General features: G+C 38.4%; 1 protein-coding gene across 38 annotated transcripts in view; it reads right to left on the reverse strand.

Annotated features, from left to right (window-relative positions):
• Rims1 (regulating synaptic membrane exocytosis 1) overlaps positions 1–25,872 on the reverse strand; it is a 489,256-nt gene that overhangs the window by 69,200 nt on the left and 394,184 nt on the right. For 37 of the 38 annotated variants that reach the window (XM_029474748.1, XM_029474741.1, XM_029474765.1 and 34 more), the window contains 2 exons: positions 25,070–25,182; positions 19,498–19,664 (listed from right to left, as the gene is read on the reverse strand). In XM_029474748.1, the coding sequence (XP_029330608.1) occupies positions 19,498–19,664; positions 25,070–25,182 (280 nt within the window). Of the gene's footprint in view, positions 1–19,497; positions 19,665–25,069; positions 25,183–25,872 lie in introns of those variants that run through there. The other variant, XM_029474791.1, reaches the window with a different exon arrangement.

Here is a 25,872-nt window from a genome sequence, read left to right on the forward strand (position 1 = left end):
AAGTCCAAAGCTCTGTGAAAGCTCTTAAATGTACTAACCTGTTTTTCTGCCTTCTGTATTTCTGTTTCTGGCCGAGTGTTCTTGTTAAGTGACATATGACACACCAGAACAGGGATTTTGTGTTTACAAGTTCACCCTGAGACAGGCTCAAATCACACGGGAATCCTGAACATAAAGTGTACCCTGATAATAAAGACTTCCTATTGCCTTAAAAAAGAAAAAAGAAGAAAAGAAAACTGATCCAATGTAGTCTCACTGGGTATACAAACTACTCTTAAGGCCAGACCCAGAGCCCAGCAACAGACGACCAACAAACAGCGAACTCAGTAACATTTTTGGAAGTTGCCTCATAATGCTTTCTCAGGGGTTCTCTCTCCCCTTACAGATCCTTTGTGTATATACTAGGACTTTTCACTTTGTGTTTTTATAGGGTTTCTGCATGTACTTTCCTTTGGTTCTTTGTCTTGTTTGCTGTGTAGTATTCTGGTTTGTTTTTATTTTATCTTATTATATTTTAAATGCCATTTAATATTCTAATAAGAGAAGGAAAGGGTGTGGATTCTGATGGGCAGCAAAGTGGAGGGGATCAACATAATCAGAACATAATGTATAAAAAAGTCCTTTTCAATGAAAAAACTAATCCAATCATTAGTGTGTACTTGGATCCTTTAAGATAAATATCAAAGGCTTTTGCTTTATGAAGCTGTTTGGAGTCTTACTGCATGCTAGTCCCATGGCTCATATTTTGTATTGCTAATACTAAGGTCTGATCTTATACTTAGCACACAACTGTATGTCTTTCCAAATCTGATATACCCTTTCCATTTTCAATAAGTAAGTGAAAACATGATCCATAAATGTGGCAAGATTTTCCCTGTCTAATTAATTTAAATATTAGTGCAGCAGGAGGCCTGTGATTGGATAGTGAAAGGGAGGCAGAGCTAACAGTTGCAGAGACTGGGAGCGACACAGAGAAGGAAGCAAGAGGAAGATAATCCAGATTTCCTGTGACTTTAAATAGCCACAGGCAGCTATAAATATCATATAGGGATAGAATAATTGGGATAACTTACCTAATCTAGGTGGACAGCTTGTACCTTTATCAACTGGCCCTGAATTTATTGTGTGGGCATCTTGTGAATTAAGAATGTATTGATATATAAATCTGACTGATTTATAAATCTGATAAGCTTCTAGAGTTTTGTTTTATTGGGACCGCCGACCACAGGAAGTTTATGGTTGAGAAGGTATGGGCCACACTGAGACAAGCAAACTGGAGCTGGGAAGATGGTGATTGGTCGCTGTGGGGCTAGCTTAGAGAAAGAGGAGGCAAGACCACTACAGGGTCAGAGAGTAGCTGGGTGTAGAGTGGGAACTTGCCGTTCATTTTATATTTTCCACAATACATAAACATTCAAATATCCTGTGATACAAGCCACCTATGCAGTCTAATAAAAGCCAATTTTTTTTTTTTATGAGCTCCACTCCAACTACTTATAAGAAATGTCTTCCAAGCACCCTCTATTCACCTTCCACCTTCCTCTTTTTTGTACTGACTAGTGTCAGGTTTGTTTCTAACAGTTTGCAAAAATTGTTTATGGAAGTCACCATTTTTGCTTGTTTGTTCGTTTTGAGACAGGGTTTCTCTGTGTAGCCCTGGATATCTTGGAACTCACTCTGTAGACCAGGCTGGCCTCGAACTCAGAAATCTGCCTCCCGAGTGCTGGGATTAAAGGCATGTGCCACCACGCCTGATGGAAGTCACCATCTTAACACAGAAGATAAGCCAGTAACTTGGGCTTTTATTGACCTAGAACCCATGATTCAGATTTAAATCCTTATTTAAAATCTCTTACTTCAGCCATCCTTTTATCTTCCGCAATGACCGTATGCACATGATTATGTGAGCATGTTGTGTGCCTGTGTACATAATCACACACGATTCTGAGGTCATCTTAAAGCGAGCTCTCATTCTGTTGTTTTCTTTCTAAGGAGTTAATTAAGATATTAGCATTCCATCTGCTGTTAAACTCCAGCAAATGCTTCAGATCGATGGGCTTTATAAAGGAGGAAGGCTTGGTACACTGCTGGTGTGTACGAATTTACTTGAGAAGATGACAGAATTTACACAATCAGAAAGGAGCATTGCCTCTCCAACTTTATGAATGAAATAAAAACTACAGATGTACACTTTAAGCATAATTTTGTAATATGGTAAATACATCTTGGTTTTAAAATAAGTAGCCTTGTATCATTCCTAAATGTTGCCAGTGGGCATATAATACAAGTTATTTTAATAATATGTAACTTAATTTTCTCTGGAATTCCTTTATACAGGAAAGCCATTATACAGGGGCATCATTTGTTAAATAAATTAGTATTTAATCAAACGATGTCTCATTGTCATGGAAGATGGACCATGACATAACTAATTTGAGCTTTCAGTCTAGAAAAGAAAAAGAAAAAAAAGTTGATAATTAGTAGTACAAAAATTGTTGAGAATGTGTAGAACAATAATGAGAATGGGGCTATGCCTCCTGTGACTGGTGACTATTAGGGCAAAAAGCAGCAAAGACTGCAAGTGGGATCTAGAGGGGCCTGGAGGACTTCATGAAGCTTGATGTGATAATATTTTACTCCTACTGTTAAAGAGATGAGTGTATGTGTGCATGTGTGTGCACCTGTTTTTTGTTTTTTGGTTTTTTTTGTTTTGTTTTGTTTTTGTTTTTTTTCGAGACAGGGTCTCTCTGTATAGCCCTGGCTGTCCTGGAATTCACTCGGTAGACCAGGCTGGCCTCGAACTCAGAAATCCACCTGCCTCTGCCTCCCAAGTGCTGGGATTAAAGGCGTGCGCCACCATACCTGGCCTATGTGTGCATGTGTTTGGCATGCTATAAATGAGTATATAATGACAAAGATAGTAAGTCTGTACACACTTAGAGAATGTCATCTGTATGGATGGGGTGATTTTACATAATTTTTAGGAAAAATAGATCTATTTATTTAACACTAAGATCCTATCTATGATTAAATAGATCATTAAAATAAAAAAGTATTGGTAATATATGATTACAAACATTAATTTTAAAAAAATAAGAAAAACAAAAGTGAACCATTTTGAGCTCCCTGTAATGTAACTGAGAAGACATTTCCATGCCTAGAGATATGGACCTTAATGGGCTATACAAGAAAATCTAATTTGTACCTTTAGGTGATTTTCACTGCATTATTACAGTGTAGCGAGGCTGGACAAACATTGGTAACAAATAAAGAATAAAGAACTAAGATCTCCTTTCAGAAGTCTATTGTCCTTCAGAAGGACGTGGGGGGCCAATAAAAACAGTTCTATTCTTAGGTTTGCTGCCTATTCAGAATAAAACTCATATAGAATATATGTATTAACTAAGTTAAATCACAGTTCTGTCAGAAATTTAAAACAAAACAAAACAAAGTGAATAACAGGTACCGAATTTGTAGAAGCAACTTATATGTGAAACTTGTACTTCTATGGGTTACAGAACTATCTACCAAAAAAAGTCAAGGGCTCATTATGAGAGAGAAGTAACTTAAGGGATAATAAACAGTTAAGACATGTTCACACTGTTGTTAAAATTCAGTATGAAACTTTGTACCAGTGCTCCATTAAGTTTATAATGACACAGTCCTAATCATGTCTGGGAGACAGGAATCAGAACCTGCTGTCCAAGATTAACATGCCACACCCAGGCATCTAGCTAATAAGTTCAAGATACAATATAGGGAGTGACATTTGATAGGTCACACATATCAAAGTGCCGCCAGAAAGTGTTGGGGGGAAAGCAGCTCAGAAAAATAACTGAGGGGGGGGATGTATTCTAATTCAATCTGTTTAGATTCAAGCCTTCCAAATCTTTAGATATGATGGTATTTTAATATGTATTTAATGTTATGCTCACATGTACACACATGTTGATTGTTAACCCAAGGTTATAAATCATCTTTAGGATTATAGTCTTTCACACTATTTATTGTTCCTAAATTTTACATTTGTTCTGAGCATTTTACGTTATGCAATATACAAGGCGATATATGATTAATTTTATTTGCCAATGGTTGATACTAGCACACAAAACACAACTCCTTTTTGTATATTGATCCTATATCCAATGACCTATTAATTACACCGGCTGTTTCTTCTGATTCTTTTGTTTTCTGTTCTTTTTATCATAGAAACCAAATGTTCTCACTAATTTCCAGTCTCCACAGCATCCATGTTCCCTGGCTGTATGTAACACTGGCTAGGGGATTGTGAATATTACTGGACAGTAGTGGTGTATGTGTGTGGACAAGGGGGAAACTGCTCCATGCTGTGTTGCTGGGTACTATTAAAATTATTTCACATTACCTTTTTACCTCACAGTAAGAACTACTGTTTCTTAGTTTGCTAAGACTGCATGTTGTATCTGTTGTTTCTGAGACAGGGACTGACACTGTAATCCAGGATGCTCTCCATGTTATTATGTTGAAGCCCAGGATGGTCTTCAACCCTTTATCATTGTCCTGTTTCAGCTTCCCAAGGGCTGGATGTTCAGATCATCAGTGAACCACCAAGCCTGGCTGTAAGATTGCATTTAATCACAAATGTGTGTTGAATTTTTTCAGATATTTCTTTCATACGTGAATTTATTAGGCAGGAAATATCCATGGAGACAAATACTTGACTTCTTCCAACTAGTCACGAGTTACCTAGGTGTTAATACAATTTTGTAGTTAGTGCTAATGTATTCTTATATTCCTTTTCTCTTGCTCCCTACCTCTCCTCTTTGCTTTCTTCCCTACTGAATTCAATATGCAGGTTTGTGGTGACTCATTTTCCTGTCTTGTAGTGTCTTTAATAAAAAGCAGTTCCCAATGAGGGCTAGGAGTCTGGCCCAAGAATGGCAGACAGATAGGGCCCATGTAGATTAATGTATTTAGCACTTAAGCATGTATGATGGCTGATTTCCAGGTCCTTCTCCAAAAGATACACACATATGGTAGGCTAGCCACACTCAAAGGAATTACTCAGTAGACTTTCAAATCTCCCACCTTTTGGGTCCTGTAGCAGGAACCAGCTTCCCTGTCTTTGTCTAGATTATCCGGACTCTCTGATGGCACAAACCATCCAATTCCCCTTCAACCACCTATCACCTAAGAGCCTTGGCAGCAGACAGACTGGGACACTGGCTCTTGTTCCTCGATCCACCCTGGGACATCAGTCTCCTTGTGTGCTTTGCGTGCTCTCTCTCTCTCTCTCTCTCTCTCTCTCTCTCTCTCTCTCTCTCTCTCTCTCTCTCATGTGTGTGTGTGTGTGTGTGTGTGTGTACTCCCATGACCACCCTCGAATGCACATGTCCTGTGTGTCCATCCCATGAAACATCAAGGCAAGAGAAATAGACATATAGGAATAAGTGTGCCCCACCAGCATGCACTCGAATCAAGGTAGAATGATAGCTTTAGCTGCTTTCTCTGTTCACCTTGATTGAATTTGTAAACTGCCATAAAGACATTTATTTTTTATAATATTACTGACATATCTGTATAACCCCTACTATATTTTTTCATATCATGCTATGCATGTGAATCACTTATATTTGTTTTTGTAGTATATGATTTTGTTCTCTTTGCAGTGTTGAAGATTGAGCCTAGTATCTCATATGTGGCAGTCAAGCATTCTACCCCTGTGCTATAGCCCCACTCTCAGGTGGTGAGTTGCATTGCAATTACTGAAATACCTGCAGGGAAGAGGCAAGTCTGCCACTGGTCATTTAGTTTAGGTTTTTGGGTTTTTTTGTTTTTTTCTAGAGACAGGGTTTCTCTGTGTAACCCTAGCTGTCCTGGAACTCACTGTAGACCAGGCTGGGCTGGAACTCAGAAATCCGCCTGCCTCTGCCTCCCAAGTGCTGGGATTAAAGGCTTGCACCACCACTGCCCGGCTGGCCATTTAGTTGTATCTGCACCCCTTCTGCACACATTTATGCTTCCACATTTTTTTTTTTTTGCTTAAAATAAGAATTGTATTACTTCACAATTGTTCAAAGATTTGTATCTGGTTCAAAGATTTTCTAAATCTGACAACTAAAATATGCATTTTGAGTTACTGAGTTCTTCTTTACATTACACATTTACCATTTTCATAATAATGCAAACACTGTCCAGGAGTGAAACTCCATGATTCTTCTTCCTTCATAGTAACGGGAAGGAAAAGACTGAATACACAAATCACATGGGGGCCGAAGAAGTGGATAAGGAGTAGACACAAACTCGAGTCTTGAGTTTGTCTTCTAGACTTTCACTTGCTCACCCACCTGCACACAATCATTAAACACACACATGCAATGAAAGGCATGGTCGCGCATGGATTTGAGGTCACTGGACACATCTACCACACGCTTTATTTTACTAAATATGTTAATGATGGGTTTTTAAAAGTCCCCTTTTGATTAGTATGCCCCTTCATTTTAGTTATTCATCAGCTCTCTTCTTTTAAAATAACTCGGAATTTTCAATTGCCAATTTTAGACTAAACTTTATTCTAAAACCTAAGTTTTTCTTTAAATTTTGTATCATTTTATTTTTATTATCTTTATCAGGGGAACATGCCTGCCGTAGCACACGTGAGGACATCAGAAGACAACTTCCTGGTGAAGAATCTTGTCTTCCCCCTCATGGATCTCAAACATCAAACCCAGGCTGTCAAGATTGGTGGCAAACGCCTTTACGCAGTGAGCCATTCCTCGGATACAAAATTTTCTTTCCATTGTCAGGATGAAAATTTTGTCTTCTTCCTGTGTAGAAATGGATTTGAAGTCTCTTGTCTGCTAGAGTTTATTCCTTCAGAGGTTGTGGCTTTTGTTTGTTTTATTTGCCCCCCCCCCACCACCACCATGTAAGTGTGTGTGTGCATGTGTGCGTGTGCGTGCAGGCCAGAGAGCATCATCATTGGGTTTTAATTATCAGATGCCATGAATTTTTTCTTAAAGACATTATTTTAAATTTGTGTACTGTCGATGGGCCTTGCACATGGGTGCATTGCTTGTGGAGGCCAGAAGAGAATGCTGTATCTATAATATCTGCACTTAGAGAAAGTAGCTCTCACTGGATGATCTGTCCATCCCCCTACCCCCTTTTAAGATGGGCGTCTCTCACAGGCCAAGAACACACCAAGGAGGCTAGGCTGGTTAGCCAGACCTTCTGAGATCTGCTTGCCTCAACCTGACCAGAGCTAGGATTGTAAACGTGTGCCACAATGTCCAGATTTTTGTAGTAGTTTGGTTTTTTTGTTGTTGTTTTTTTTTGTTGTTGTTGTTTTTTGTTTGTTTGTTTTTTGAGACAGGGTTTCTCTGTATCGCCTTGGCTGTCCTGGAACTCACTTTGTAGACCAGGCTGGCCTCGAACTCAGAAATCCGCCTGCCTCTGCCTCCCAAGTGCTGGGATTAAGGGCGTGCACCACCACGCCCTGCATAGTTGTTTATTTTAAAAGAATGGCTCTCACATTTTAAAGCCCTGGCTACATAGCTCAGCCCTTTGCTATGTAGTTGAGGTTGTCATCAAACTCACAGAGATCTGACCAAGTGCTGGGATTCACCATGTCCATTTCAAGGCCCAGACGGTAACAAAGGTAAATTCAGCTCCTCTTGCTTGAAAGGCAAGAGCTTAACTTTGCTTTTCCTATAGGAAAATAAAGGGGTTTATCTCAGTCTCCCTGTCTTTGTGGAAGTCGGATGTCACTCTGCCTCCCCAGGATCCAGCATCGCCTGGAATCTGTGTCTGCACTGCTGCTTTTCAGTGGCTGCATTTGTTTGGTTTATGGAAAAACCAAACTGCATGATTAACTCAGCAGCGAAAGGAAGTCTGCTGACAATACTGGGGTGCTTCACCCGCCAGCTACCACTTTTCCTGTCAGTTTCTTCAGCCCAGAAAAATTTGGGCTACATGCTCAGGTACTATCTCCCATATTCCTATGTCTGATAGCACCCATTGAGCAAAATGGGTACAAAGAGCAGATGTAGATGTAGATGTAGATAGACATAGATAGATATAGATAGGTAGATATAGATATAGACAGAGATAGAGATAGATATAGAGATAGATATAGGTATAAGTGGCTAAAACCATGTACTGCTCTTCTAGATGACCTGAGTTCAGCTTGCAGAACCCTTGTTAGGAACCTCACCACCACCTAGAGTCTAGCTCCCAGGACTCTGAAGCCTACGGCCTCTGTATTCAAGTGCATATACCCATTCAGAGATACAAACATATACATAATTTAAAATAATAGTATATCTTTTTTAAAAAATAAAATTTTATCAGTACTATGTATTTCATACTTTTTCCAATTTTAAGTTTAAATAATTAATGAATATAAAGAAAATGTTGTAAAATTTTAATATAATTAAAACCTCACAAAATATGAACACATTAAATATGAACTTGGCAGGATACAGACAACAGCCAGAGAAAAGGTAAGGATTAAAAATATTAGAAAATATAATAACCTAACTGTAGTCCTAGAATGGAAAACTATGCAGAAAATGAAAATGCCAGCATCCAAGACATGTTATGTATACAATAGTAGCTACACACTTAGGATTTATATAACAGTAGCTACACACTTATGATGTATAAAGTAGTAACTACACATTTAGGATGTATATAAGAGTAGCTACACACTTAGGATATATATAAAAGTAGCTATACACTTAGGATGTATATAACAGTAGCTATACTCTTAGGAAGTATATATCAGTAGCCACACACTTAGGATGTATATAACAGTAACTACACACTTAGGATGTATGTAACAGTAGCTACATACTTATGATATATATAACAGTAGCTACACATTAAGGATGTGTATAATGTAGCTAAACTCTTAGAATGTAAATAATGGTAGCTACACACTTAGAAAATATATGAAAGTAGCTACACACTTAGGATGTAACAGTAGCTACAAACTTATGAACTTAAAACAGATAACATGTTAAGACTTCATTGACAGACATTAAAGAATCAGAAAGAAATCCAGTAGTTGACGATGGAGCACTCAATGTGCTAACTGAGGGGTGAAATTCTCCTCAAGTCAATTTGCATCTTTACATTTTAAAGAACATATACCTACGTAAGTATACATTAAAAAAAAACATATACCTATTTTAATGTATATGTATGAAGGGTAAAAAAGGCACAAAAAAGGTATGATGCTTCTATCAGAGTAAGACTGTAGCAAGAAGATGAGTCCTGTGGTATTGGTCAGCAATTACTCTAGCAAGCTATGTGGATTATGATCATGGAAGACAGGGACATAACTAAGAGATGAAGGAACTGTTGGCCATACAATGGCTGAAGTTTGATAATGATTTTGCAAAGCAGAGAACTGCCCCTGGGATCGTTGGCTGCTGGTGCATGTAACATGCAAGGGGCCTAAGTTGGATATGGGCGACAGAGATCCAGCTAGCATGGTCATAACTGACACACTTGATCACAGGTTATGAACATTTATTATTATCAATACCTTATGTTTATTTTAACTACTACGTTATAAATTAACAGAATCTTTTTGTGGTTAAATGGAGAACAATAGTCTGTAACTTGTGCCTCTGGCTCGCACACATTCTCATTCTGCAGGTCATATGAGTTTAACAGGCTGCAATTCCTTTCATATTTATTTCCAAGTGCTATTACTAACGATTCCATTATAGCAATAATGATGCTGTACATAATTTATTTATTAAACTATCTAACACAAGAGCAGGGAGTTATCTCAGAGGAGTACATGCCTCACAAGCATGGGGACCCAAGTATAATCCCCAGCATCCATACAGAAACATACATGTGTGTGCTTCTAATCCCACTGTGGTGTGGGGGCACCTGCAAATGGCTGGTCAGCAGGAATAGCCAAACCTTATGCCTTAGGTCTCAATGACAAACCTTGTCTTAAAAACCAGTGTGGGTGACTCCTGAGAAATAACACCAAAAGTTAGGGCCTGCACTCTGCTGGCATATGTATAAACTACCAGCCGCCCCCAACCTTCACACACACATAAGAGCAGACAATATGCACACTCACACATAAACACATGAAAACCTACCACAAAAGCATACTTAATGAATATTAATTTAAAAACACACATATGGAAATATAGCCGTTGTGGATGACGGCACAAATTAAGAACATGAGAGATGAAAAGGGAGATGTTTAGGTAGCAATGATTCTGAATGAAAGAATAACAATGTAACCATTCCAAATAACAGGTAAGTACATGAACAAACAGGAATTTTTGCCCAGTATTTGATGGTGGTAATGGGTTCATGCCTTGGAGTTATTTAAACAGTGAGCTTCTAATGATATAATGTAACAGAATAATTACTTATCAATTATGAAAATATATAAGGTCACTTTCACAGAACAAGAACATTTCCTTAAGGGTTACTTTCTTAATGATTTTTCCTAGATATAATCATCACAAAAATCAACTATATTAAAGGATGTTCAACGCCACACCAAAAAACAGCAGGATAACTAGTTTTAGGAAAACCTCAAAACAAAAATAAATGACTTCAAGGACCTATGAGGAGGTATATTTCTATCAAAATTGTTAAGTATATAATTATAAAATTACTATTTACAGTTATTTTCTAAAAATTAGGACTAGTCACTGTCGTGGTTTGTATGACTGAATACTTGTTCCATAGCTGGTAGGGAGGTTTCAGAAGATTATGGATTCTGTATACAGTGGAGCCTTGCTGGAGGAAGGATGCCACTGGAGAGGTATTGGAGACCATACCATAAGAAAGTAGGCCTCTCACCATTTCCCACCCTAATAAGCCAAATGGCCTTGTGCTAAGGAGCTGGTCATCACCCCCTCCCCCCTATTCCATTCCTGTAAAAAGCTGAATTATAGTCCACTCTTCCTTATCTCTTCCTGACTCCCAAGACTTCTAAGGACATGAGTTATGTGCTGAGCCCAGCCTGACACCCAAGGCTGTTAAGGAGGATTCAACATTCCAGAGATAGACTAAGAGTGCCTCCCACCTGCAGTCTGAATTCGGCCTTCAGGTCCCCAGATGCCCACTTCTTTGTTCTTTGTTAATTTCCCCTTAACCCCTCCCTATTCCCCTTGCTGTGTGCTTAAAACCTGGCGTTTCAGCCTAATAAACTGAGACCTTGACAGGAACCCCTCATAGGTCTCTGCTTCTCTTTCCCTTCCACCCATTCTCTTCCAGGTTGGTGGTCCCCCTCGCACCCATGAATAACTGGGTCCTGCTGGATGGGACAGAGAGGGCTTAGAGGTTTACAGCCAGGTCTTACATCTTTTCATGTTCATTCATTCACATTTGTTCTCATTTTCTCTCCCTCCCTCCTTACTGCCTCTCTGTGTGCCTCTCCCCTCCCTTCCTTCCTCTCTTTATCTCTCCTTTTCCCTCCCAACCTTTCTTTTCTTTCTTTCTCACTTCATCCCTCTCTTATTCTCTCTTTCTGTCTCCCTCTCCCACCTTCCCTCCCTTCTTTCCTTCCTCCCTTTCTTTCTTTCTTTCTTTCTTTCTTTCTTTCTTTCTTTCTTTCTTTCTCTCTCTCTCTCTCTCTCTCTCTCTCTCTCTCTTCTCTCTCTCTCTCTCTTTCTCTCTCTCTCTCTCTCTCTCTCGTCCTTCCTTCCTTCTTTCTTTCTTTCCTTTTTTCCTCCCTCTCCTTCCCTCCCTCCCTCCCTTTCTCTCTGTCTCCCTCTCCCTCCTTCCTTCTGTCCCTCTGTCACTCCTTCACTCCCTCCCTTTCTCTCTCTTGTTCTCTGTTTCTCATGTACTGATAAAATGTGATCATTCTGCTTCCTGGTAGGACCACTTCAAGTTCGTGCTGCCAGGCCTTTTCTCCCATGGTGGACTGGATTCCTGTAGACATGTGAGCCAAAATAAACCACTTCTTTTTCTACTAAGTTGCTCTATGTCAGAGTGTTAAATCACAGTAATGAAAAAGAATAATTAATGCAGCTACTAAGATCTAATTACCATTTCCACAAACAACTTAATTCTGATAAGGTATTCCTGAATCATTTCAAGGTTTGGAAACTTTGTTAATTGCGACTGACTCCTTTGTTTTCCACCTAATAAAGTCACTAACATTACAGAATTTAACAAGACACAAATTGATTAACCTATCAAACTGGTAAAATACAAAGGTAACATGGAAGCCAAGAGACTGCAATTTAAATATAACATCTCTGCCTTGCTTCAAAATATGCATTAAAGTACTCACTCTAGGAAGAACAACAATATCAACCAACCAGACCCCTCAAAGCTCCAAAGGATTAAACCATCAACCAAAGAGCACACATGGAGAGACCCATGGCTCTAGCTGCATATGTAGCAGATGATGGCCTTGTCTGACATCAATGGGAGGGGAACCCCTCAGTCCTGTGGAGGCTCAATGTGGTGAGGTGGGAGTGGGTGGGTGGGTAGAACAGCACCCTCATAGAAGCTGGGGGGGTAAGGGGATAGGAGGTTTGTGGAGGGGAAACCAGAAAGGGGGATAACATTTGAAATGTAAATAAATAAAATAACCAATAAAAAATACCCTATCCAGGACAATAATCTATTCCCTCCAAACATTCTGTATCTGTTTCTTCTCAAGACTTCTGCTATCTAATTCATATATCAGCAATATTTTTGCTACTATATATCCTGGCATAATTACTTAGGCATGTGGCATGGATGATGCACTCATGGGCTTGGGAAGAATGGTACAACAGCTTATTAATGTTTTTATTACAAAGGTGAAGTGGTTTTCAAGGGAGGATGGGATAGTCTTTCCATGTTACCCATAGCTTCAATCTACTACTAGGGGATGCATTCATTAATAACTTCTCAGCCTTGAATTGTTAAAATCAAGTAGGAAGACTAAAATATCAACTAAAGAGCTTTTTCTCTGATGTGCCCTATTCAGTATTTTCCCTGCACAGGCCCATCTTCTTCTGGTCCTCTAAATGCTTATTGGTATATTTTATAGCTTAGTAAGTTTTGTGTGTCAAAGTATAGCAACCAGACATATACACTTAATTCTGAATTCCTAGAGGAAAATAAAAGTCCCTCCTCCTCTCTTATTCTTAAGTACATTTCGTGTCAGTAGGCACCACAACTGGAAGCCCCCAAAGTCTCACTTATTTATGAGATATTTAAAACACTGAAGATTGTTTTAGTTAAATTCATGTCCCAAACATGTTTAAAAATCCTAAGAAATTTTTATTTCATTTCCATAATAAATAAAAAATCTATTAGGGCAAAAGGGAATTTTGAAATAATATCTGTAACTGTTTTGCAAGCATAACTGTAGTGACTTCTAAAAAGATATCAACCCTTTCATTAATGTTATTGAAATAATTAAAATAAATTAATTAAAGCATATTCATTTGAAAAGCCACAGATGAATACAACAACATTTTCCACATGCATGCTTCCTGACATCAAAAGGCCATTGTTTTTGTAAATGTATAGTTCCAAGATGGCCATTTGTCCAAGTGTAGGCAATAACTGGTTTTAAATCTTTCTAAAACTTTTACAAGCTGATTGTAAAATAACTGCTTTCAGTGGAAATAAAAATTGCCGTTTTAGAAGTGGATAATACAAGAACAAAAATGTATTTGCATCAGACTGTCCTTTCAGTCTGATTCTTAAAATCCTCCTTGCAAAGGGATTTTGGTAAATCCGGGAGAAAACAGATTACAACGTTTTCTGATATAGAATCGTTAGTTTTGACAAACTTCTAAAATTCTGTCATGTGTGTAAATGCCATATGCTAACTGATTGTACCAATAAAGAGGGGGGAAAAGAATTCAGGGATATAAAGGATTAAAGAGGAATAGTGGATCTGGAATGGCTACGTTTGGTTGGGAGATTGGGAGGCCAGGGTATTGGTGGGAATATATGGAGGGATAAATAACACTGAAGAACTCTTGTAAATGTCATACATAAACATCATAAAAGCTTCCTAAAGTATAAATATACACACATATTAAAAGTTAAAATGGGGTAGCCACACAAGGGATGACGACAATGCCTACTAGACACATAGGCTAACATGTCAAATACTCAGTGGTAGGAATGAATGATCTCATTTGGAGCTATTGGCCAGTGAGACTCCCAAGCTTTACAGCCTATTGCTTAGATTATTCATTATGCCCTAGAAAATGAAGGTAAGACCCCATTGCTGAAGTCATCACATACTTGAGTCATAGACTGTACAGAAAGTAAGATGGCATTAACTTGGATGCTTCATAGCTGTTGGCTAGCTTGCCTAGTGCTAGAAGATGCTATTCACACTAATGGAGGAGCAAAACGGAGTGCTCATCATCCATAGAGCTCCAGCTGTCAACTCTGCCAGAAGCAATAATGGCCGGCCTGCCAAGTCACACCCACTGCTTGCAATAAGTGGCACAAACATCTGAGAGCAACCTTTTTTTTTTTTTAAAGCTGTATCCTGCAAGATGAAACCTATAACTGGTATTATTGCTGGGCCATAAACCCATGTCTATACAGGTCACAGTCCCTAGGGAGAAACTACTGTTATTCTGCTAAATGGACATAGTATTAAACCAACTTCTATTGACATATCATTATAACTAGGAGTGCATCTCTTAACCCTCATCAGAGAAGCTTCGATCTGCAGTTGATGGTGATCAACATGGAGACTCCCAAGTGGCCAAAGTGCAGAGAATAAGAAACTGGAGGATGTTGAACCCTAAAGAGGACATCATGCTACCTATACCATTACCTCCTTCAAAGGCTCAGGGATCACTGTGGAAGAGCAGAGGTAAAGAGTGTGTGTTCCATAGGTGGTGAACGATCACAGGGAAACAGCAGGGCAGGGCACGTATGAACTCACAGCAGCTGTGAAAGCCTACATGGGACTTGTGGAAATTGAAGCCAGGCAAAGCCTCAGGCATGGAGAGGCAAGTGGGCAGAAAGTCTCACTCTGCCTGAAGATTATCAGCAATTGACTGCAGAGAGGAGAGGGAAAACCAGTTCTCTTTAAGAGCACAGACTCTGGTAAGTCAATCATATTCCATTGGAAGGTTACCCATCCAATAGTATATGGGAAGCCTTAAATGGGTTTGATGAGTGAAAAATGAGAGAGTTAGGTAGGGAAGAAAAGAGAATCTGAGTGGAGTTGAGAAACACATTATATGAAAGTATCAAAAATAATAAAACATATGAAATCATGTGACACCCAAGAACAACTGTAATATTATGTTCATGTTTGCTTTTAAAGTTTGCTATTACAGAAATGACTGAAATTTGTCTGGCTCAAATGAAAGGGATATACGATAAAGACGAAGATCAAGAATTTGGAAACAATACGAATTTCTGGATTCCTCTATATGTATCCTCTTCTGTGTTTCGGAGTTCACAGGTGTGAATAGGTTGCACGGGAGGGTAGAAGCTAAAGTTAGTATCTAGTATTTTCCTCAATCACTCTCCACTTAAAAAAAAAAGATTCATCGTTTTTTAATTTTTAATTATTTGTCTGGGTATGTGTCTATGTTGGCACATGCCTATAGATATAGTTACTCGTGAAGGTGATGGATACCCTGGGTCTGGAATTACAAGTGGCTAGGAGGCACTTGACAAGGGTACTGGGAACTGAACTCACATCTTCTGCAAGAGTCTGAAGCACCCTTAACCGCCTCGTCGACTCTCTGTTCCTTCAGCCTTCTTTTCTAAGAAAAGATTATTTACTGACCCTGGGGCTTGTTGATCTGACTGTACTTGATGGTCAATGAAACCCAGAGGTCTTCCTATTTCTACTGTCCCAGTTCCAATCCCAAGCATGCTTGCTGCATCCATATTTTTGGTAACTTCAGAGCATCCTCACTCATGACCTCATGATCGAGCCATCGAGCCACACATGTTGATATGTGCAACAGTAATGCACACATCCCTGTTATAAATTACCACACACCGAGATACACACCATCCATACATTGAATTTAGACAAAGAATCCTCTTTGAGGAGTTAGGTCCCATGAAGCCTCCAAGTACAAAGTGCAAGCAGAATATATCAGAGGTGCTGTCACTCAAAGCCCCTCCCTTGATGCCTATTATTTGGTATATTACGGGTTGGTTCTGTCTTTTTGAAGCATCTCCACTTTTGTGAACAATTTGTAACTTTTCTACACATTTTAATTATATCTGCAAAATGTTATTTACCCTAAAACAAATACACCAGTCTGGTTTCTTTTCTTTCTGTAGCTTTCCGGGAAAGTGAAATTGACAAGCTAAACTTTGCTTGGCCTAGTTTTGAACACATTATTTAGTCTATCAAGAGCACTCCAAACTGAGTGCCCTGGAAGGGAACATGTCTGGAGAAGGAGATGTCTCTTTCCATTCACGTCCAATTGTCTAATCATCAACTGACAAAATGCCATGACCCAAAAGCAAGTAAAGAGGGAAGGGTTTATTCATCTTACACTCCTAGGTCCCAATCTATCACTGGAGAAAATCAGGACAGGAATACAAGCAGGACTTGACCAAGCAGGTAGGCCTGATGCAGAGGCCATGGAGGGTGCTGCTTACTGGCTTGCTCACATGGCTTGCTCAGCCTGTTTTCTTCTAGATCCTAGGAAGACCAGCCCAGGGATGGCACCACCCACATTGGGCTGGGCCCTCCCACCCTTGATCACATTTGAGAAAAATGCCTTAGAGTTGAAGCTCATAGAGGTATTTCTCAACTGAGACACCCTCCTCTCTGATCATATTGGAAATCCAACAGCCAGATTTTAGAACGCATTGGTATTTTATGTGACAACCTTATTGTATTATCTAAGAAAGTAAGGCCAGGTTATATGATGTCTGTTTATAGACCTTCCTGACAACATTAGATACTAGGATGAATTTTAGGGCAGTAAATTGAATTTAATAAATTCTGCAATATCCTCTGAATCATTTGGTTGATTCCCCACATCAGGATCATCTGAAGCAACACATAAAAAACCATGATTTAGCTGGGTGTGGTAGCACATGCCTTTAATCCCAACACTTAGGATGCAGAGGCAGGCAGATTTCTGAGTTCTAGGGCAGCCTGGTCTACAGAGTGAGTTCCAGGACAGCCAAGGCTACACAGAGAAACCATGTCTCAAAAACAAAATAAAACAAACAAAATAAAAAAAGAAACCATAATTTACCTCAGAATGACAGGAGATGTACACAGGTATCCATAAGGAAAGACTTGTGTTCAAGCCTTAGGCAGAATAATAAAGGCCCTTGAATTTTGGTCTGACTTGTCCTTTAATGAAGTATTAAAAGAATAAGGTCCTTTTACATAATAGGAGCTAAAAGGGTTGCTACTTAATATATTCTATCACTCAATAGTGGTTTTGAATAATAGGATTAAGGGAAGAATAAACAGTCACCATGCAGTTCCCAGTGGAAGCAGTAGAGACCCTGTATTCTCCACCCACAAACCCCCCCACAAAGGTAACTACCCCAGTTAGCCACTGCTTTATGTTGCAAACTAACTCATCTCAAGCTGTTAGTAGATGGTTGATATTGACAGCAAAGAGCTCCATGGCATAGTGTTAGTGTGGTGTGTGAGTGTGTGTGTGCACACACCTCCATATGTGTGTGAATGCATGTGTGTGTGTTTTAATTATCTTCATTTTATTTTATGAGTATAGGTGTTTTTGCCTGCACCAATCCTTGTGCACTACATCCAGAGGTCAGTAGAGGCCATCACATCCCAAGGAACTAGAATTACAATCTTCTCCAGATGCTGGGAATTGAATTCTGGTCCTATGGGAGAGTAGCCAGTGCTCTTCATCTCTGATCCATCTCTCCAGCCTCATAAGTATTTTGTACTTACATAGGCACGAATGGAAAGTAATATACAGGAAGTGAGAGTGTCAGAAGATTTTGCTCCTTCTCATGTATCTTTTCCTGTATTCCATTGTGTTATTAACAAACAACAAAGAGAGGTGCTTAGCACAAAACTGGGATTAAATCAGGTCTCTTCATAGCTTAAGAGGAAACTTACTTTTAGCTGCCAGAGGAGTAACATAGTTTAGATTATCCACTTACATGAATAAAATCCCAGTTATTACAGGCTTCACCTACAGAGCAGGGGAAGAGTGGAACAGGAAGCCTGTGGGACATGGGTTGCCAGGAAGAAAGTCTGCTGTGGGCTGTTGAGAAGTCACTCTCTCCATACTAGGTTCAGAAAGAAAAACCCACAAGTCCAAGTGAAGAGGTCTTCTACTTTGCACTTTTACTGACTGTACAGTTAAACATGAAGTTTTTCCTTAAGGTTGGAGTCTATCGCCCAGAACAGTACTGGCTTCGATGCACTAACATATCCTTCAACCCAGGTCTCCTTGTAGGAAATCACAGATCCTTGTTCAGCTGCCTAAAGTTGCTTTGCCTCTTCTCCACTCTCCCTAAAGTCAGTGACATTACTCATCTAAATCATGAGATTGTGATAACAAGAAAATGGTTCTTTCCCTTAGCACAGAAGCAAGGGGGGCTGCGAGTCAAAGGTGACAACAGAGGGTACGATTTACTATGCACCACAATGTGGAATTTAGAGTATCAGAAATTTATTTGTTCTCATTTTTAGCTTTCATATTTGAGTGGACAGCCCTTCCATTACTCAGATTTCTTCTGTAAATTTCTGTTTCCAGAAACAAGATAATATCAACTGCCAAGTGAGGCAGCTCAGGCTGGACAGCACCTGAATGGCTGACGTTCTTTGTACGTAGCTTTCTACAGGGCGTTGGTCATACAAGAATCAAAGAACACCTGGTGACATAATGGTGCACATGTTTTACAACTCACACAATCTGCATCATGGGTGTACAACTCACACAATCTTCATCATTGTTTTCATATCTAATATTCTCTGCCTTAAAAGTAGGCCCATTATTATGACTGACATAGGAGGAAAAAAAGCCAAAACAAAGCAATCAAAAGAAAAACAAAACCTAAAATAAAACAAACACTATAGTCTTTGAGAAAATACAATACACATGCCATACAAGAATGTGGCGATGCATGACATATGCATGTATATGTAAACACAGCCATACTCCTTATTGGCTAGGCTTGTATACTATGATCATGTGGTTGAATACTTATGATGGATACTATCCTATAATCACCAAAATATTTGTTAATGCCATCTCTTAAAAGAAAACCTTTCTAACTGGACTAAAAGACGCTCAACTGATCATATCACATTGTGAGGAGCCCTGGGATTGCAACTTTGAGCAATTAAGGCGATGACCACAGTAATGAGCTTAACTTTGCAGGAAAGAGTATCAAATATCCTGTCAGTGACTCTATAGAGTGTGTAGTGCATGCTCATCCTGCCCCATTGTTATAATGAGGTGTTTTGATTACACAATCTATACTATTATTTCCAAAGAATATTCTGGAAGATAGATGCATTTCATACGAAGGATATAGATCCAGTTAACAGAGACAGCATTGCCAACTCACCTGATCCTACCCCTGGGGCGCTCAGACTGCTCTGACATAAAGCTTGTGCTGCTGAGGCGTGAGGTACTGCTGGCTCTGGAAATGGCGGACACATCACTGACATCACTATCTGATGACTTGGCAGACGCGTTATCACAGCTTCTGTACTGATCTTTATGTATGTTGTACTAAAGATTAAACACAAGAGAGGGTGAGCTCCACCATCAGGTCACGGAACAGAACACACACAGACCTTGTGGTTAATGACTGCTTTACCTAAAGGATATCTCTGTCAAGGAGAGAAGGGAAGTTGATGGGCAGGGAAGCATTCATATTATAGATGGATCGAGATTAAAACCCAACATCCTTTCAATGACGAGATCTGACTTATAAACAGTGAATGAGCACTTGTAGTGCTTGCATGGAAAAAGTCAAGGAAAAATTAGCTGAGCATGCTTAAAACCTGAAACTGTATTACTCATTTTTTTGAATTTACATTTCATCATTTCTTATCATGAATAACATTAAATTTTGCACATTTCTAAGACTTCAGATAAAATAAGACATCATGCAAATTTATTAGGAGATTTAATCAGGTTTTTTTTTAACTCAGTTTTTATTGTCCTATTGGAGTGAGCCATACAGTGAATATACAATGCCATCACTACAAAGAGTGCCATGTTTTTCTAAATACAAATAATTTAAGTAATTGTTTTCTCTGCTAACAGAAGGAAAGAACTGTACTCGATTATATAAAATAAAATATTACTATCCCTATTATTTCCTACTAAGCAGGTTAATTTTAGATCTGTGAGCAATCGGGGGATAAAATGCTTCTTAATCATTGGCAAATCCTCATAGTCTCTAATGCTTCATGGCATGCATCTTGATTAATTTGAACTATCTTTCTCAAATGTGGCCCATAAGTGAATTCTTTTCCTGAGTGAGTGTGTGTGTGGAAATAAACATTTTAAAGTAATTTCCCAGTGCTTATTTTCTAATCCTTTATTTAAGGGAATTTTCCCTTAAAATATGTTAGTTTCAGTTCTTTCCCTCTTATGTATATGGATTTACCAAAGAATTTTGTATCAGGAAAACAATACACTTACTGGTATATCTATAAAATTAATTTTCCTAAAGTTTTATCACAATGATTTTTATCTTGGAAAGCTCTCACATATGCTATTAAGTCTGAAGCCTAATTCACATCTAGTCTTAAATTTATAGAACTCATGTAGTCAATACAGTGTGCTTTGTCAGTCCACTTGCAGGCTAAGTCACATGATTCAGTCCAACATGATTCATTTCATTCAGAACCATTTCTTATTTACTGGAGTGTGGGGAAATGGAGTAGAATCTGATCCCAATACTTGCAGTGCATCAAATGAGATTCCAAGCTTCAAACCACTTGTGACCAAGGATGTGTTATATATTTGTTATATTTACCAATATTAAAAGGAGAAATATACTTATTACTCACACCCCGAGAATCTCTCCCAGTGTACTGCATGCTCTTTCACTATTTTATCAACTGGAACAAATTGCTGGCAATAGTGAGGCAGTTTTATGAAGGTTTGTGAGCAAAAAAAGCAACGTTGCTAGTTTTAATTAATGAAATCTCTCTTTTCTATACATCATCACTATCCCAGTCTGTGTGAATAGATACATTTGCTCTTCCAGAAAAGCGTATGAGAATGTCCCTCTGTATGTTACCATACTAGGATATGTAGCAATTACCATATAATTTCCCCCACATTAACTGAAGGAAATGAAAGACTTTATCTTTACTTTCTATTACTATTTTTTTTTTACTAATTTTTAAAAACTTGTTAACCTTTGAAATAAGCTCTGTTTTTTTTGTTTTGTTTTTGTTTTTGTTTTTTTGTTTTTTGTTTTTTTGTCTAGCAAAATTTGTTAAATGTCCTCTTTAATAATTTAGCCAAAACACATTTATTATACTGTGAAGAATGAAATGCCCTCAGGTGGAATTTATTCAGTCATCCTTAAGGGAAAGAAATAGTGGTCAGAAGGAAGGGTCTAATTGTAGGGTCACTGTTTTTAGAAGCTGGTAGTAATAGACACTGTAGCTATCTCTACCAAGCATCATCAAACTCTTGATGGCTGCTCCAGGATTATAGAAACAGAGTCCTTTTATAAATGACAGTCTAAGTGGGACTTTGTCCTCCAGTTACAGCTTTTACCCATCACAGGCCTTTAACTCCAAATAACATCACATGGAAAAGCATGGAGATGCATTTCACAGATTCCAAAACAGCCAGGCCAGAAAGAATTCCTCCCGCTGGATGACGAAGAGGACAATTTAATCCTTTAAAGAAAGACCAGGTTCATGTATCCTCACTGAAATAGCTCCATTGGGAGAGCATTGACTGAAGAAAGAGCAGGCTTGAAAACAGACCCCAGGATCACATTCATTTGGTAATCTGTTAGCAAGAAAACCAAAATCTACTTTTGTTGGCAAATAAAACTACTCTGGGAACGGTTACCTAATTTCTCTTACAGTAGAATTTTCAACGATTTCATCAAATTTATTAGTATTGAATTTTAATTACTTGTGCATAAATACCATAAAGGAAAAAGTCCAAAATTTAATATATACTACATTTATGAAAGTACTGGCACTCTTTTATAGCTATGAAAATCACTTGCATGATAAAATGTTTTGGGTAAAAAGAGAACTCTCCTCTAAAAATATATGAAAGAAATTTGAACTAGCTGAAACAGCTACTCACCACTGCTCATTGATACCAATGAGTTTTGATTTATGTAAAATAAATTCATTGAAAACTTCATTAGAAACACTGGCATAGAATATACAAACATTTTCATTGTGGAAATATGAAATTTTATTTGATACACAAAATGGAAAAAGACTGACAACTGTTATTTTGATTTTCCTAGTTTCATTCCTAACATTCTTAAACTTCTTTAAGCTTCATCTCTGATGTCATACTTATTAGTAGTACAGCTATAACTGGAGTCTATCATTCCATTATTGAGGATAAAAGGACATTATTTGGAAGTCAAGTTTTCATGTTTCCTCTCACATGCAGACAGAAATTTAGATGTGTATTTCATATTTATGTTTATATACATTCATATGCCTCATATGTAAGTGCATGAAAAAAAAGGGGCTCCTTGGGGAGAAAGAAGGAGGCAGATGTGGAGAGACACAGGAGAGTGTGGGTACTGTCCGTTAATGTACGTGTGTGGTGAGGTTACAGAGAAACACATTATTTAGAAATTAACTCAAATATTAATAAAAATGAAAGTAATCACTTCTTAAATTTTTTGAAACTATGTGCATCTCTTTGTGTCTATGTGTGGGTATGTGCATGTATTACAGGTATCATTGAAGGTCAGAGGTAGTCCCCACACCCACACCCACACCCCTGAGCTGGAGTCACAGGCAATTGCAAACTGCCCGATGTGGAGGCCTGGAATCAAATGTAGGTTCCCTGCAAAAACAGTATCAGCTGCAGAACTTAACTACTGAGTCACCCCAGACTTTTTAAAAAATATTCCAATTCGATGAAAACAGGAAAGGGGGTGACTACATAAATAACAGGAAAGCATTAATATGTAAATGTAAATGTAAATGAAAGCCATAGAGAATGCAAGGCTTGTCCTCAGGCTAGGTTGAAGGGAACACTTGACAATGTCCCAGAATTTAGTTGTGTCTAAGCCTCAAGTAACTCTGGGATGCATGGACTAATTTTGGTAAATGAAATCTGTTTCTTTGGGAAGTGACTAGGCCAAAATAGAATATTTTTCATGTGAATTTACTTGTGTGTGTGTGTGTGTGTGTGTACATGGGCATGCAAGCCTGTGGAAATCAGAGGACAACTTGTGGAAGTTGGTTCTTTTTCCCCTCTACCAATAGGTTCTGGAAACTGAGGGCTGATTCTTAGACTTGGCATCTTTACTCAATGAGCAATTTCACCGACACTTTAAAAAAAAAAAAAAGAAAAAAAGATCGATGTTCTTCCAAGGTCTAATCTGGAGTGCGGCACCTCTCCAGCAGGGTAGGTTACCTACTTTACAGGAACACTGGGGCTTTAGACTTGTGCAACAGCTCTTTGCACAGATTTTCCTGATGGTCTGACTCCACTCCTAGCTCACAACACCCCCAATACCCCTAAAGGCTTTTAATAGTCTATCCCAATTCTTTACATATCTCGTCTTTGTTTCCCATTCTGGTCCCTCACCCTTTGACAGCCTATTGGAATTTTGGAAGAAGACTAAGGAATCAAGAAAGAATTTCTGGAGTGACTGAGGCATCTGTCCTAAGAAGAAATTTCAACTCTCCAAACTTAACTGTGAAGAGAAAAAAAAACTATCCCGATAATCATCCTGCCTTACCACTCTTAGTGAATTTGTGGTGTAAGCAACAAAGGCCATGATGGTATTCACAAAGACTAGGGTGCTGTCGATCAGCTGGGAACATCATTGGAAGGCAAAGGAAGACAGATGGGCACAGCTAGAGTCAGCTACTCTATAGGAAGTCCAGGTTGCTGCTTAACTTGTGTGCCAGTCTGTGGCTTCTTTGTACTGATTTTACATTTTAAAAGGCCCCTGGAAGCCTTTGAGGGCTGGCATCCCTGAATCTCATGGGTCTTCTCTAACTGCTGAATTTTTAGGTCTCTGCATCTAAAGTGTAATGTGATACACTATCCAGTTGGTAATATTAGGAGATAAATCATATTTTATTGTTGCCTTTACAGTTGTTATCAACTACTGGCTATCTTGCTCTACATGGAACAAACTTGATTATTTAAAAATGGTAATGTTGAGGCTCTATTTTGAGCATTGTACACTAATTTGATGTACGTTGTACTTATTTCAATTTCTAATAGGTCACTACTTCTAGAAGGACTTCCTGGTACAAAATTATAACCAAGTAGAGCCTAATGTTATATGGAGGAACAGTTCAAAATAAACAAGATAATGTATGTAAATATTTGTCATACAATATAGGGTTGTAGATTTTAATTAAATATTAGATACTAGTGTTTATGGATGTCTAGTATATTTTTAGAAAATAATACTGAAATGTAAGTTAAATGCTTATTGGAACTTCAATCCTCTTATTAAAGATTAAAACATCATGTATTTTTTAACCAAAGACAAATAAATAAGCAAAACTATCACATTATATGGCTGTTGTCATTAATTCAATAGTCCACATCACATAAAATATATTTAATACTCTAAATTAAAATACTACTATTTCATCAACAAGTGGGCTCATAGACACTGCTCACTTTTGCAAATGTAGCTAAGAACATTGTTTCCTCATTGGAATGACTGTGAAATGTAATAAATAATATCTCCTTAATGTAATGTAACTTCTGAAATTATAAAGGTGTGGAAAATGTGTGTCAAGCTTCAGGAACAACTATGATAAAGACTACCAGTTACAGAAAATTTCAGTTACACAGCTCAGCACTCTCTAATTCTGTGCTAGATACACACACACACACACACACACACACACACACACACACGTATACCTAGTACATATTTCCATTTTTTTCTAAAGGGGACACTACGGGTTGGATACTACTAACTTTACCTTGGAGTATTGCTCGTGGTCAAGTTCTTGACTAGACCCAGACCCTGTTGTCTGCTTAAATCGGTGTACCTTCATTTTCATCTGTCTCGTTCGTTCCTCCACTACTAAGCTGGCTGCAAAAACACACAACAGAAAGCTCATTAAAATACACGAGGCACCTTTCAGGGAACGGGTTAAGCTTTCAACACTTTTGAAAGGATTCAAACTCAACAAACTTTAGAAGTAGGGCATGATTAATAGATTGAACACAGTGCAGAATGGACAGCAGCTAACAACTGCTAAGCTGAAGGTGAACGTGATTCAGATCACACCGAATGGGCAGCACAAGTGTTAGGAATGAGAAAGAGGCACTCTGTATCTTCATCTGACATGAAGTGTTCTCAACTCTCTTTGGTGAGGATGTGAAAGCAACGTTACTATGAGACTGTGTTTTCACTGCATACAACTGACTGCTGCTGGTTAGCTATAGCTAAATCTGCATACTGAGCACACCACACACATATGGGCATGCTTGCAGGCATGCACAGTCACTTGGCAGCCTTGGATACTGACAAGTCACCTGGAAACTACTTAATTGATAATCCTCTGCTTTTTATAGGTATTCATCCTATGCCATGAACTCTGTCTGGTAGCTTTTGATGAATATCTGCTGCCTATACAAATGGACTTATTTAGAAAAAGAAGTTCTGATTTTTATGGCTTGCATGATGCACATACATAAACTTCAAAAAAATTTAAAATTGTATGCTATAATTTTAGCTCCTTTGCAATATACTACACAAAGACCTGTGTTCCACGTAAGA

This window comes from Mus caroli, chromosome 1 (genome assembly GCF_900094665.2).
Source record: "Mus caroli chromosome 1, CAROLI_EIJ_v1.1, whole genome shotgun sequence".
Lineage (NCBI taxonomy): Eukaryota > Metazoa > Chordata > Mammalia > Rodentia > Muridae > Mus > Mus caroli.